We start from the raw sequence: 14,366 nt of genomic DNA, 5'->3' as shown, positions 1-14,366 counted from the left end.
GGAAGTTGGAGATCAGGCATTGATTTGCTTAACCCTGTGCCCACGTAAGTCTTTGCACCCCCAGGGATACACCTGTTCCATTTGGAAAGTTCTTGCATCTGTGATCGTGGAGATACCTTGATGCTTGGCAAATAGATACGTCAAAGCAGCAACTGGAGCTGGCAGCCAGAAGGTCAGGGCTGGAAGGGTTGAAACAGTAATGACAAAAAGACCCTGATTTGAAAGCAATTGCCACTTTCTTCTATCCCCAGACTTTTTTTTTTTTTTTCTGGAATAATATTCTGTTTTCTCTCTAGGGAATAAAGAAATCTGAAGTCACAGCTTGCTGTTATCCTTACAGCTGTAACTGTTGCCTAGTTACCAGATTCCCCCTCTCCTTGCTGGTTGCCAGGGAGAGGGGAGAAAGGTAGAGAGGAGCGCACTTCTGAACCTCTTAAAAGCTATTGTCCTACTCACTCCACATAGGACTCCTTGCTTCAAGGAGTTGGGCGGATTGCCCAAGGCCAGCAGTTTAGATTCTATAAGCAGAGGGACATTGGTCCCCTTGCCCGGGCTGCTTGGGCAGGGAACTGGGAGGAAGAGCACTCATGGGGACTTCTCCTTATGGAAGGAACCACGACAGTCCCCCTTTCTCCTTTTGGCCCGCTCTAGGACAGACAGAGGATGTGCAGATGCTCTTGCGCTTTGGGGCAGACCCTACCCTGCTGGATCGACAGTCCCGGTCTGCCATGGATGTCCTGAAGAGGAATAAGAACTTCAAAGCCATTGAGAAAATCAACAGTCACTTGGAAAAGCTGGCCGTCTGTTCTAAGGACCTATCAGGTACAGCTTCTAGTGAAGCAACTTTTTTGGAGGGTGGAGGTAAAACTGGTACTGTGACCTTAGATACAAATCAGTGTACACTTTCTTAGTATACGAAGATGGAAGTGAGACACCCCCCCAGTCTTTGGAAAACTTGTTTATTTTGAAAGATAGAGATAACTCTTATTTAGAGGGTGTCTATGATATCCCAATAACGTTGCCAGGTCTCTTTTGGGGAGTTTGGGTGATTTTTTTTTCCTGCATGCACATGGTGAAAAAAAGGAAAAAAAGTCATATAGGACAGAGGCTAACAAAAATCAAGCCTACTCCTCAGAAGCAACTACAACCAACAATTTAAAATACGTTCATAACTCTGAAATAGATATGGGGTTTATCAGTTTGGGGCAGCATCTATTGACTAACTGCTATATAGGATGAAATGCAACAAGTTAGTGCCAACTGTTGAATTTTGCCCAGTAATGTCATTTGTGTCATTTACATTCTGTTCCTTGGCTCTAAGTGTCCTGTGCCTCATCCATAGATGAACTGTAGAAATGAAAAACCAGTAAATGGCATTTACATGGTGGTAGTATGATTATGTAAATGATTATGTAAATTATGTTCTACAACTGAGAGCATAGCAGAGCCCATAGAAAAGAATCAACAAATGTTCTGAAAACTTTGCTCTTTAAATGTGATACCATTTAAGCATCCTGGTTAATAAGCTATATACACACACGTCGTTGTGTGTACATATATATATGTATATATACGTATATACAGCTTGGACCTTATTTAGACTTTCTTTTTTTTTAAATTTTTTTTCTTTTTTTTAAAATTTATTTATGATAGTCACACACAGAGAGAGAGAGAGAGAGGGGCAGAGACATAGGCAGAGGGAGAAGCAGGCTCCATGCACCGGGAGCCCGACGTGGGATTCAATCCCGGGTCTCCAGGATTGCGCCCTGGGCCAAAGGCAGGTGCTAAACCGCTGCGCCACCCAGGGATCCCCCCTTTTTTAAAATTTTTTTAATTAAAAAAATTTTTTTTATTTAGACTTTCAATTTAGATTTCAGCCCTAGCGTGTGTGTGTGTGTGTGTGTGTGTGTGTGTGTGTATTATGCTTCCTTTAGTTCTTGCACTCATATATGACTTTATGGTTCATGTTGTCTGTTTAGATGTCTCTTTTGATCTGCTAGACTACCTACTCAAGCAAGTTTTTCCTGGAAGAGCATAGATGGTAGACTTACAGAGTTTTTGAGAATGTCTTTATGTTGTCCTTATATATATATTTTTTATAATTTTTTTTAAAGATTTTATTTATTTATTCACAAGAGACACACAGAGAGAGAGGAAGAGACATAGGCAGAAGGAGAAGCAGGCTCCATGCAGGGAGCCCGATGTGGGATTCGATCCTGGATCCCAGGATCATGCCCTGAGCAAAAGGCAGACGCTCAACCTCTGAGCCACTCAGGCATCCCATGTTGTCCTTATATTGATTGAATATAGGCATTGTATTTTTGAATATAGGCATTGTATCTCATCGATTTTAAATCGTAGTTTCCTCCCCACATTTTAACCTCTTTAGAATTGGAGTATGTTTCAACCATTGGTGACAGGTCAGTTTTATGTCAGCTGTTTCTGGTGTATCCAACAATTCATAAGATCTCAGGTTTATGAAAAATACTGTAAAACCTTGTTCCTCACAACTTTGAGGAAATCATGTCATTGTATTCTAACCTCCATTTGCTACTGATTAGAAGTATGATGTCAGTCTCATTTATTTTTCCTTCTAGGATTTTCTTTGTCCTTTGAGGTTTGAAACATCTCTGCTAAGTTTCTAGGTTTCCTTATACATTCTTCTTACTTGGCTCTTGCTGGCCCCTTTCAATCTAACTTTTTAATAAGCTCAGGGAAATTTATCTTCTGTCATTTTGTTTCCTTCTGATGTCTCTTTGCTGCAATTATTAAATGGCTGAGCTTCCTGAATTTATAACATGTCTTTCCACTTTCCCTACTGTTTTCTAGATACATTTTCTCCCCAGACCTTTAACTTGCCACCTCTTCCTGAAAGGCATTTAAGAATATTGAGTTTTTTTTTTCTAAAAGAATTATCTTCCTCTTTTCTATGAATTGTTTGTTTCTTTTGGGGTTGGTAGATTAATTTTCTTGTTTCCCTTTTGTGCTGTTGCTTTTCTTTAATTATCTTCTAATCTTTGGATGGTTTGTGTGCATGAATGAGGGACTAACTGATTAATACTTAATAGATGGTTAGTGTGTTTACTGGAGTTACTTGGATGCATTTCCCCAGAAACACTCTCCCCACTGGAGTGGGTAAGTAGGTGGTAAATTGAAGTCAGCACACTGAGTGTATGTGTTGGAGTGGGAGGCAGTTGAACAGGCAGGGATCATTGGGATTGCCAGGGTCAGGAAAGTTTCACATGGGGAAGAAGCTGCTTTTCACTGGCCCCATCATTGCCCTATCTATGTTTTCATTTTCATTTACTTATTTAAAATATCTTCTGTTTTTGTGAGATCACTGGAATGAGGGGAAAGAAGTGTGTTTGTAGAGTTCTTTGTTTTTCATGGATTTTTTTTTAAAGCTGTGATATATCATGTTTAGTCTTAAAAGACCCCTGTGTTAAGGACTTGCAGTTTCTTCTGTGAGGAAGTATGATTAATAAATCACTGTGAAATGCTTTGTGAGAGTTTATGGCTGAAATCTGAGCCTCAGGATGGTTTCTACTGTTTGAGAAATTGAAACTAACCAGATTTCTTTGCCAGTGAATTTCCGGGTTTTAAAGTAACAACAAAAATGGGCCACCAGTTAATGGTAGAAAATGCCTGATTTATTTACAGATTTTTCACTTTAATTTTTTTTGCAATTAATTCTAACCTTAATTCTTAGAATACTGCACATGTGTATGTGTATGCTATATATGGTGTTATAGACTTTAAGTGCACAAGTCATGCATTTTTGTTTAGTTTTTAAGTTTTGATTTTTTCAGTTTTTTAAAAAAATATAATAGAAACTTTGAAATCTGCTAATCCTACAAACTGCTTAGTTTCTGAGACAGAGTCTCACTCTCCTTCTCTCTCCCCCCTTCACCAACTAAATTTGTGGCTCAGGTTTGGAACCAGGAGAAGAACCTCCGTAGAATAGCAGTTGGTTCCCTTTTTACTTATTAGAATTCAGTTATGCTTGCTTGGGAAGAAAGGCACATTCAAGAGCAATGTGCTTCGTTCCAAGCCTGCCTTTTGGCTCACTGGGTAGTTTCTGATGATCATGGATGCAGTAAAGCCCACGGACCCCAATACTCACTGGTAAGCTTATTGGATGTTATTACTTTAAAGTTTTTCAGACCATCGACCATGAATTTTTCCTTGCCATGCTAGAAGAATATTGAAAGACTTAGGGAAACGCTGCGTGTAAAAAAAAAAAAATAGAAAAGAAACCGATAAAAATCGGACAAGTGGAGGATGACAGTTGTCAGGGCTAATGAGTTGGAGTCTTCTGGTCACGTACTTCCCAAAGACTCCTAGCAACAAAACCACTGTAGAAGTCAGTATTGGAATGTGACGTATGTACTGAATATCATGGTTACTTTGTGCATCCACATGGCTGTATAGATCTGTATGCATACATTTTGTTTCTAAGATTTTGCCAGTGGCACACAAACTTTAAAGCCTGAGGTGGGGGCCTGGGAATCTTTGTAGATGAGTACCATACAATATAATTTTCTGTACTGATGTAAATGTTCTGTATCTGCTCTGTCTCCTATGATAGCCTGTGGTCACGTATGACTTTTGAGCAGTTGAAATGGGTGTGACTCACCTAACAGAAGAATTGAGATTCTAATTTTATTTAATTCATTTTAATTTTACATAATTAAGCTATGGCCACTGTAATGGATAGTGTAGTTTTAGAGTTTAGCTCCAGCATGGTCTTTTTAACCAGGGTAGTGATTGAGAAGACAGGCAAAGTGAGGGCCTGTGGCCATGGGCATAAAGGTAGATCTCCAGTCATAAGAATGAAGATTTTATGGACTTTAATCCCTCCCTATCCTCACACATTAATGGGCTTGATGGAAGCATACTATCTTTGGGAAGAACTACTGCTGGGGAGTCTTTTTTTTTTTTTTTTTAAAGATTTTATTTATTTATTAATGAGACACACACAGAGAGAGAGAGGGAGAGGGAGAAAGGCAGAGACATAGGCAGAGGGAGAAGCAGGCTCCACATAGGAAGCCCAATGTGGGACTTGATCCTGGAACTCCAGGATCATGCCCTGATTTGAAGGCAGACGCTTAACCACTGAGCCACCCAGGCATCCCCTACTGCTGGGGAGTTTGATACCCTTGTCCTGACCTGAGCCCACGGACTTAATAATTTCGGTTTTTTACATCTGTATTCCCAAGTAAAGAAACATCAGGATGCTAGCTTTTTGTACCCAGATAAACAATGTTCTAATTTATAGACTAGGATAAAAAATGCTCTCACCCTTTGTTCATCCTGAGCATTGCTGTGCAGCATTTCGGTGATTATGGTGATGATGACTTTGGAGAGGGTGGCTTTGGCATCGAGGTGAGAAATAAAGTGTCTTGCTGAATGAAGATTTCTGCTGTTTTCTAAACCCGAGCATCCTGATATTAACAGGAACCATTTGAGACCCTGTTAAAATGCAGATTTTGATTTAGCAGTTCAGGACAGGACTTGAAATCCTGCAGTTCTTGCACAGTACCATGGGGAGCCGGAGCCCACTTGGAGGAGTAAGTCTTTACTCCTAAGCAGTCAGGACTATATACAGCAGTACCCTCCTTATTTGCAGGGGAAACAATCCAAGCTTCCCAGTGGATGCCTGAAACCGTGGATAGTACTGAACCCTGTATGTACTATGTTTTTTCCTATACGTACGTACCATAGGTTTAATTTATAAATTATGCCAAGTGGGAGAGTAACAGCAATAATTCATAATAAAATAGAACAGTTATAAAAGTTACATGAATGTGGTCTCTCTCTCTCAAAATACCTGATTATACTGCAGTCACCCTTCTTGTGATGATATGGATGATAAAATGCCTACCTGATGAGGTGAAAAAGAATGACATAGTTACTATGACAGAGCAGTAGGCTACTACTGACTTTTTTTTTTTTGAGATTTATTTATTATTTTAGAGAAAGAGTGTGTGGGAGGGGGCAGAGGGAGGCGTAGAGAGAGAATCTCACCCTGACTCTGCTGAGCGCGGAGCCTGGTGCAGGGCTCGATCCTACGACCCTGAGATCATGCCCTGAGCCAAAACCAAGACTCAGATGCTTAACCAGTTGAGCCACGCAGTTGCCCCTAGTGCTGACATTCTGACGATTTGTCATAGAAGGATCATCTGGTTCTGGACTGCTGACTGCAGTTCACCTGGAACCCTGGAAAGTGAAACTTACATCTCTTTACCAGCCTCTCACGGCTACCACCAGGTGGCAGCATGTCCCCCCCTCTGGCCGTTGTTGCTCTTCTCAGGACCAAGATTCTAGCGAGCTTTTGTTCTCCTCCTGGTTCCTAATCTCTGATTCACTCAGAGTGAGAACCATTCCAGGCCTCTGAGGCCTTCCCTCTGCTGCTCCAGTGGTAACCAGCTGCTTTCTGTGCTCATGCAAGCACCTCATACACAGCCCTCAGAGAACACTGGAACCTTCTCTTTGTGTGGGTTTTTCCCATAGTCCCAGCCTGGGACTCAGAGGCCCTAATGCCTCTGTCATCTTCCCATCTTTCAGCACCAAGACGTGCCCTGTTTTCAGTAAATGCAAGTGTCTGGAATCAACCTACAGGATGCTCACGATACTTTTTCCTGATTATAAAAGCAATGTTTTATTTTTTAAAAATTTACAAAATGTAGGAAAGAAAAAACAAGAAAATATTAATTCTCTATAAACTCACCTATCCCCACAAATAAATATATTTATTTATATATGTAGATTCGGTCATTTAGTCTTATTCCATGCTTTTTATTTTATTTTTATTTTTTTTTCCATGATTTTTAAATTACACACTTTTATAAAAATGAAATGGGTACATAAATTTAAATTGATAAAATGTGTACTAAAACTTAACCAGTTTTGCCATTTTTAGCTTGAAAGGAAAATGTCAGGTAAAAGCAAAATCTCCTTTTGAAATGATTTATTCCTATTCTCTAACACTTCTGAGCACTACTGAAACTTTGGATATCTCTTTTTGTTTTAATGTTTAAAAAAGATTTTATTTATTTATTTATGAGAGACATACAGGCAGAGACACAGGCAGAGGGAAAAGCAGGCTTCCCATGGGGAGAGAAGCAGGCTTCCTATGGGGAGTCTGATGTGGGCCTCGATCCCAGGACCCCAGGATCATGTCCTGACCCGAAGGCAGATGCTCAACCACTGAGCCAGTCAGGTGTCCCTGTTTTAATTTTCAATTTCGAATCTGCTTCTATATCTCTACTAAATATCATTGTAGAAAATTTGTAAAAACATAGTTTTATGTAAAAACAAAAATGTATTGTAATTATACTTTGGCATATTTTATTCAATCTTTTTGTTGAAAAAAAATCTTTTTGTTGATGATGTTCAGCACTTATTAGTGATCTTTTAAAAAACAACAGTCTGTGATTATAATGTATAAGCAACTTCATGTATATATGTGTGTATATATATATATGCATTTTAAAGATTTTACTTATTAGAGAGAGAGCATGAGAGTGAGAGCCCAAGGGAGGTGGGGGACAGAGGGAGAAGGAGCAGCAGTCTCCCCATTGAGCAGGGAGCACCCAACACAGGGCTCAATCCCAGGCAGATGCTTAACTGACTAAACCACCCAGGGTCCCCAGCAACTTTATCTTCTGATGTTTCTTCTGTCTCTTACTAAGCTTGTGGAATATTTAGAAAACAAAAAAACCCAGACAAATTCAGAGTAATAAGCAAGTCCCCCACGTCTATCCAGAGGTACCATCACCAGCGCCTTTCCTTTCATGCATCTTTACATTGTTGATATCATTCTCTCATTTCTTTCCTGACATGTGGAACTTTCTCTGATCCATTGCGTAACCATCCTGAACCAGACAACTATGCATGTATTATTATACAACTGCATCTAATTGTCTGTATTGTCCAGCTTAGTCTATTTCTCTTAAGTGTCAAATGACTTTTAGGCCAGTTTTCCTAGTGGGAGAATGATGTTCTAGAAAGGATTTTAATGACATCAGGCCAGGGGGATAAGTAACACATGATAGAGTAGGAAGTTGCTCCTTTTCTGAGAGTCCTAATTCTCTGTACTATGATTTTTTAAAAATATTTATGTATTAAAAAAAAAGATTTATGTATGTATTCATGAGGGACACACACAGAGAGAGGCAGAGACATAGATAGAGGGAGAAGCAGTCTTCCTGTGGGGGGCCTGATGTGGGCCCTGGGATCACGACCTGAGCCGAACCACTGAGCCACCCAGGTGTCCCTCAGTAAGATTCTATTTTTTTGAAAAGATTTTATTTATTTATTCATGAGAGACACAGAGGCAGAGATACACAGGCAGAGGGAGAAGCAGTTTCCCTGCAGGGAACCCAATGTGGGACTCGATCCCAGAACTCCAAGATCACACCCTGAGCTGAAGGCAGACACTCAGCCACTGAGCTACCCAGGCGTCCCGAGTAAGATTCTCTTTTAAGCAAGGGTTCTTTTTGAGTATATCACCCAATACCAAATAAAGCTTGTGTCCTTTTCAATATTCTGTCAGTGGGGTTTTTCAAATCATGGCTGCTTTCTCAAATAAATTGAACCAAAGGGCTATTGTCTTCCCTTCTTTGGCCAAGAGGTGGCTCCTTCCTCTTGGATTTTTCTGCTGGCCATTAAGATTCATGGGTGGCTGGCCTCCTCTTGCTGTTAAGTCCATCAACTGTCATCAGCTATCTAAAGCTGTGTAACAAACCGCTCCCAAAATTTAGTCACTTTAACCAACAAGTGTTTATTTTGCTCCTGATCCTGCAGTTCACCCCAGTTTAGGCTGGGTCGTTCTCATAGTTTTACCTGAATTCCTCTAAGCAGCTATGGTCTTGCCGATCTTGGCCAGGCTCTTTCACATCCATGGACCCTCAGTTTGGAAAACTGGACTGATTCCTCTTTGATCTAGGCTGTCTCTTGTTCTGCCAAAGTCGAGACTGAACCTGTTCACGTGGCAGAGGTCAGGGTCTCAAGAGAGTGACTAGAACTAAGGCAGGCTTTTGGGGGCCCCACCTCCTTAGAACCAGCACAAAAATCTCACCCACTGCCTTGTCTTGGTCATAGCAAGTCCAGAAGCCAGGCCAGAATCCAGGGTAGGGAGGAGACTAGGCTCCACCTCTCAATGGAAGGAGACACAGAATCACTGGGCAAAGCAAGTGCGTACGCAGAGGGGTGAAGGGGTGGAGGTAATTTTTGCCATCTCCCACACCAGTGATCTCTGGATTTGGAAGCGTCACCTCCTTGTTTTGCAGGACTGAACAATGGTGATGGACCTGTAAGTGAGACTGACATTTTCCGGAAGGCCTCTGAGCAGCTGGCGAAGTACATGAACTCAGGAAACCAGCTGCTGCAGAAGAACTTTCTGAAGCAGGAAGTAGTTCAGAGGTTCTTGCGCCTCCTTTCTTCTCTGCAAGGTAACTTTCCTTATGACATAGGCTCGTTTGTGCCAAAGATGACATACACTCATTAGAAGTCTTTTCTAATATCTTTAAAGGAATTAATTTAAAAAATAACTCTAGGGATCCCTGGGTGGCGCAGCGGTTTAGCCCCTGCCTTTGGCTCAGGGCGCGATCCTGGAGACCCGGGATCGAATCCCACGTCGGGCTCCCGGTGCATGGAGCCTGCTTCTCCCTCTGCCTGTGTCTCTGCCTCTCTCTCTCTCTCTCTGTGTGACTATCATAAATAAATAAAAAATTTAAAAAAAAATAACTCTAATAAGCTATGGGTAAAATATCCAAATAGCACAGAACATTATTCAGTGGGAGATCTAGATCATCCACCCTGAGTGTCAGTCTCTGTTTCTGGTTTTTCATGTATCCTGCTAGAATTGCTTCTGCAGATACGATCTCTTTTTAAATACCATGGCTATTTCTCTCTTCTCTAGATATTGGCTAATGTTGGTATATAAAGTTATCATAGAATTGAATATTAATTTTTTCACCGTGGGGAAATCAGGAAAGTTCTACAAAAGAACTTCAGATGACACATTTTAGATAATAATTAGGGAAGATTATAGAAACCCTAAGTAGGTGAAATTGAGTATTTTTTAAATTGGTAGTTGGTATGGGCTGTAACGCATTCACTTGGAGCACTCAGAGGTTCTGAGATTTCTTAATTTTCCAGAGAATGTGGAAAGCAGTGGCCAGCGGAACACAAATGCTCTTCAGGGTATACAGCAGATCTTAATGTTTTAAGGCTTGGGGTTTTACATTTTCTTTTTCTTTTTTTTAAGATTTTATTTATTTATTCATGAGAGCACAGAGAGAGAGAGGCAGAAACACAGGCAGAGGAAGAAGCAGGCTCCATGCGGGGAGCCTGATGTGGGACTCGATCCCGGGACTCCAGGATCACGCCCTGGGCTGAAGGCAGGCACCAAACTGCTGAGCCACCAAGCGATCCCCTGGAGTTTTACATTTTCATCTTAATTCTACCACTTAGCAGATCTGTGACCTAGATCCAATTATTAAACTTCTTTTTTTTCAAAAATTTATTTATTGATTCATGAGAGACAGAGAGAGAGGCAGAGACACAGGCAGAGGGAGGAGCAGGCTCTCTGTGGGGAACCTGATGCAGGACTTGATCCCAGGACCCAGGATCACACCCTCAGCCAAAGGCAGACCTCAACCACTGAGCCACCCAGGTGTCCCCCAATTATTTAACTTAAGCTTCAGTTCCTTCACTTTTGCATTAGCTAGGGTACTAATCTCCTAAGATGATGGATGTGTAGCACTTAGTCCAGGGTCCTGCACACTGAATTGGTTTTCTTGTTTTCAAATTAAATATTAAATATTAAAATGAATATTCATGTTAGAAATCTTAATCTTAGGAAGTAAAAACTAGCAAATGCAAATTAATTTGCTCTTATGTAGATTAACTCTTGATCTCTTCCCTTCGTGTCCTCCCAGCTTTCTTCCTGGTAGTGTTGCCAGACAAATTATAGAATGCTGGTTGAATTATAATTTTGAATAAACAGTGAATATAGTTGAAGTATGTCCAAGATATTGCATGAACTATACTAAAATTTTATTTGTTGTTTATGTCAAATCGAAGTTTAACTGGCATCCTACAATTTTATTTGCTAAATCTGACAATTTACTTACTGAAGACCTCTTTTAGAAGTTTTCCATCCAGAGGATATACCAGCATCATGGACTGGGATAACCATTATTCTGTTTCCATACCTCAAAGATCAGATGGAAATACTTAGCGTATCATGATATGAAATTAAGAATTGAGGATGAAACCATCCTCTCACCGCTACCTGATGACTCTTAACTTTCAGTTATTCTGTAGTGTCTCCCTGTATGTCAGTGCTCCTTAAGCAGAACACACTCTTAATATTATGCAAAATTTAAGCTAGGTTCTTCTGATCTCAGTAGAATGTCCTGACTCACATTTTCTCCCAAGACACGGTCACATTCTCCTCTCCTCCTGGGCCAGACTCTCTTTAGAGTATTTCTAACCTTTCCAAGATCACATGGCTGGTGCTTATACCAACGCTTATGAGTGGTTGAGTAGCTGCCCAAAGTAATTACTTGCTTATATTTTCCTTGGAGGTTAAAAATACAGACCGATAATTCATGTTAATTACTCCTAGATATGTTGGGTGGTATTTGGGGACAGGAAGCATATGAACCTTTTTTTGGAGTGTGGCGTACTCTTTTTTTTTTTTTTTTTTTGTACTCTTATTTTTGAAAGAAATTCCTCCTGACCTGGTCTGTGACATTAACCGTGACTGCGCCAACACCTTCATCAAGTTTTTACTGGAGAAACAGAAATGGCCGGAAGTGCTTCTGCTGCTGACCCGCAAAGTAAGTGGGGAGCCACCGTTGGGAGACTGTCTCATCAAGGGCTGCAACTTCTCAGACCTTGACCTCTGCGCTGTCATCCCCCGGCTCAGCGCCTGGGATCCTCGGAGGATGCAGCTCCTGGGCTGCCTTATCGACAGTGGAGGTGAGAATGCCTATTATGAGCACTGGAGACTTGTCCCTTGGGATGCCAGGCCACCTCTGGTCCTGGGTCTTTCACATGATTTTGGAGATGCCTTTAAATTTTGCCCCATTCTCTTCCTCCATAGCTTCTCATTTGCAACAGTGACCAGATTAATGCCCTGTCAGTGGGTGCGGGCCTCTAGGAGCTCTGTGTCTTTGTGAACTCCAGTCTACTCTGTTGTCTTTCCTTCTGCCTTGTGTGAGAAATTGCAGGTGCATGGAGGGGCCCCTTGGTCCCAGATGTGGCCCACAGGGTCCTTTCCTTCTGACTGCCGGCTGGATTTTTCCCTGCACTCAGTATGCTGTGTGCATCCCTGTCAACTCTCCATTCTTTTCTAATCAGCAGATTAGGATTTGAGGTGCTTATTTTTAAAGAAACAGCCAAATAATTGGTGGGTGGAAACATCTACCATTATAATCAGCACAATCACACTTGGCTGGATGTATGTCTGGAGAGTGCCAGGGTCTTGCTGGATTGGGTTTTATTTTATTTTTTATACCGTAAAGATTTTATTTACTTATTTGAGAGAGAGAGAAAGAGAAAGAGAGAGAGAGAGAGAGAGAGAGCACGTGCACAAGTGGAGGGAAGGACAGAGGAAGATCGTGAGATCATGACCTGAGTGGAAGGCAGACGCTTAACCAACTGAGCCACGCAGGCGCTCTGGATTGGGTTTTATTTTAAAACTCATTTGGAAACACCACCTCCTGCCCCCATTTCCTGCCCCTCTACTAATGCCAGTACTAGTTATGTGGCCTTGGGCATGCTATTTCTGCCTCCATCTCCTTGTTTATAAAATGAGAATGATAACTTTCCCTTTTTCTCAGGGCTGTTTTGAATATTAAATGAGCTCACGATTGCAGGTTCTTGGAAGAGCACTGTGTCCGTGTGGTTTGCTGCTTGCTTGGCTGTTTAAGAAGGAATACCCTTTATTGGTCCTTAGCTCTCAAAATGCCAAAGTACAAACTCTTTGGGCATTGACTGTACCCACAGGTTCTAAGAGGTAGACGGAATGTCTTCTATAGCTTATTTCTTCAAAACCATTTCTCAACTGGAATGTTGCTACCTTTGCCTGGAAACTGTGGCTGTCGTGGAATTCTGGTTTTATTCCTGAATCAGCAAGCACTTATGAAGTGCCTCCCTGGAATTAGGTGCTAGGGACCAAGAACAGCGTGAATGAGTAGCTGCTGTGGGGCCTGGGGGTGTGCAGATCACAGGGGTGCAGGTCAGGGAGCCTGCAGTGCAGAGGGGAAGCATGGACCGAGCTAAAAGGAAGCTGATGTTGGGGGTGGAGAGTGTCAGGAAAGATGCCATTTGATGGTAGATGGGCATCCTCAGGAATAAGCTTCATAGAAGCCAAGGGCATAGGCAGCCATGCTCATATCCTGATCACTGATTATGTGTCAGGTAGGGTGTCAGGCAGGCACCAGGGTTTCCCATTGTTCATGGGCCCTGTCCCCACTTCCGGGCAGTACTGAAGACGGGGGTCTGGAGACATGAAGGGGAGCAGGAGAGCCAGGAGAGGCACGGCCCATGACCAGGACACCTGAGGGAGTTGGGCTTTCATTCAGGGCTCTCAGAAGCCTTTGCCTTGGAATTCCAGTCAGCATCAGCTCTTCTCTTGGAGTACATGGCAGAGTGGTCCCCTCCTCCTCAGGTGAGCCAGGCAGTCACTCATCACAGGGTACATCCCTCACGGGGATGTGTCCATCTCCTCTGCCTCCTCAGCCTTGCCCGAAGGTCTCCAGGACAGCGAGGAGACACCGCTTGTCATGTGCCTGAAGCATGAAGACTTCGAGTTGGCTTTTCTTCTCTTGACCAAGGGTGCAGACCCCCGAGGTATCTCCCTCACAGAAGGTGATACTCCTTTGCATGCGGCACTCCACATCTTTTTAGATATCAAAGGTAGGCCTTGATTTTTTTAAGCAGTCTTGTCCTTGAAGAGGAAGCTGGGTATTAGAAATGATGCTATGCTTTTTTGTCTTTCCTCCTGGGAAAAGCAACTATCCAGAATAGGCCAGTTTCTTGGTCAGGCCCACCCATATCTCCTGGCCCCATACCCATGGCTGGATAAGAAGGAGCAACCATCATGGTGAATGGTCAGGGTGGGTTGCTGGGGAGGATTCTTAAGTTTCAAAATTGGTTGTCTTGGGCTGACAAATACTTTCCAGTTACTTACACCATTTTCAAGGGCCTGGACATAAAGGGTCTTACTGGCACATTATGAACTTATTTTATGATTTCTCAACCTTGACACTATTGACATTTGGACTAGATAATTCTTTGTTTTGGGGCTATCTTGCACATTGTAGGATGTTTAGCAGCCTCCCAGGCCT

At 42.1% G+C, this 14,366-nt stretch overlaps 1 protein-coding gene across 5 annotated transcripts in view; it reads left to right on the top strand.

Annotated features, from left to right (window-relative positions):
* Positions 1-14,366, top strand: part of TRANK1 (tetratricopeptide repeat and ankyrin repeat containing 1) — a 105,892-nt gene that overhangs the window by 53,792 nt on the left and 37,734 nt on the right. For 3 of the 5 annotated variants that reach the window (XM_072726409.1, XM_072726405.1, XM_072726406.1), the window contains 4 exons: positions 652-822; positions 9,294-9,455; positions 11,740-11,994; positions 13,759-13,935. In XM_072726409.1, the coding sequence (XP_072582510.1) occupies positions 652-822; positions 9,294-9,455; positions 11,740-11,994; positions 13,759-13,935 (765 nt within the window). Of the gene's footprint in view, positions 1-651; positions 823-3,988; positions 4,126-9,293; positions 9,456-11,739; positions 11,995-13,758; positions 13,936-14,366 lie in introns of those variants that run through there. The other 2 variants (XM_072726411.1, XM_072726410.1) reach the window with 2 other exon arrangements.

This window comes from Vulpes vulpes, chromosome 11, assembly GCF_048418805.1.
Source record: "Vulpes vulpes isolate BD-2025 chromosome 11, VulVul3, whole genome shotgun sequence".
Classification (NCBI taxonomy): Eukaryota; Metazoa; Chordata; class Mammalia; order Carnivora; family Canidae; genus Vulpes; species Vulpes vulpes.
This window is presented reverse-complemented; position numbering and strand designations above follow the sequence as displayed.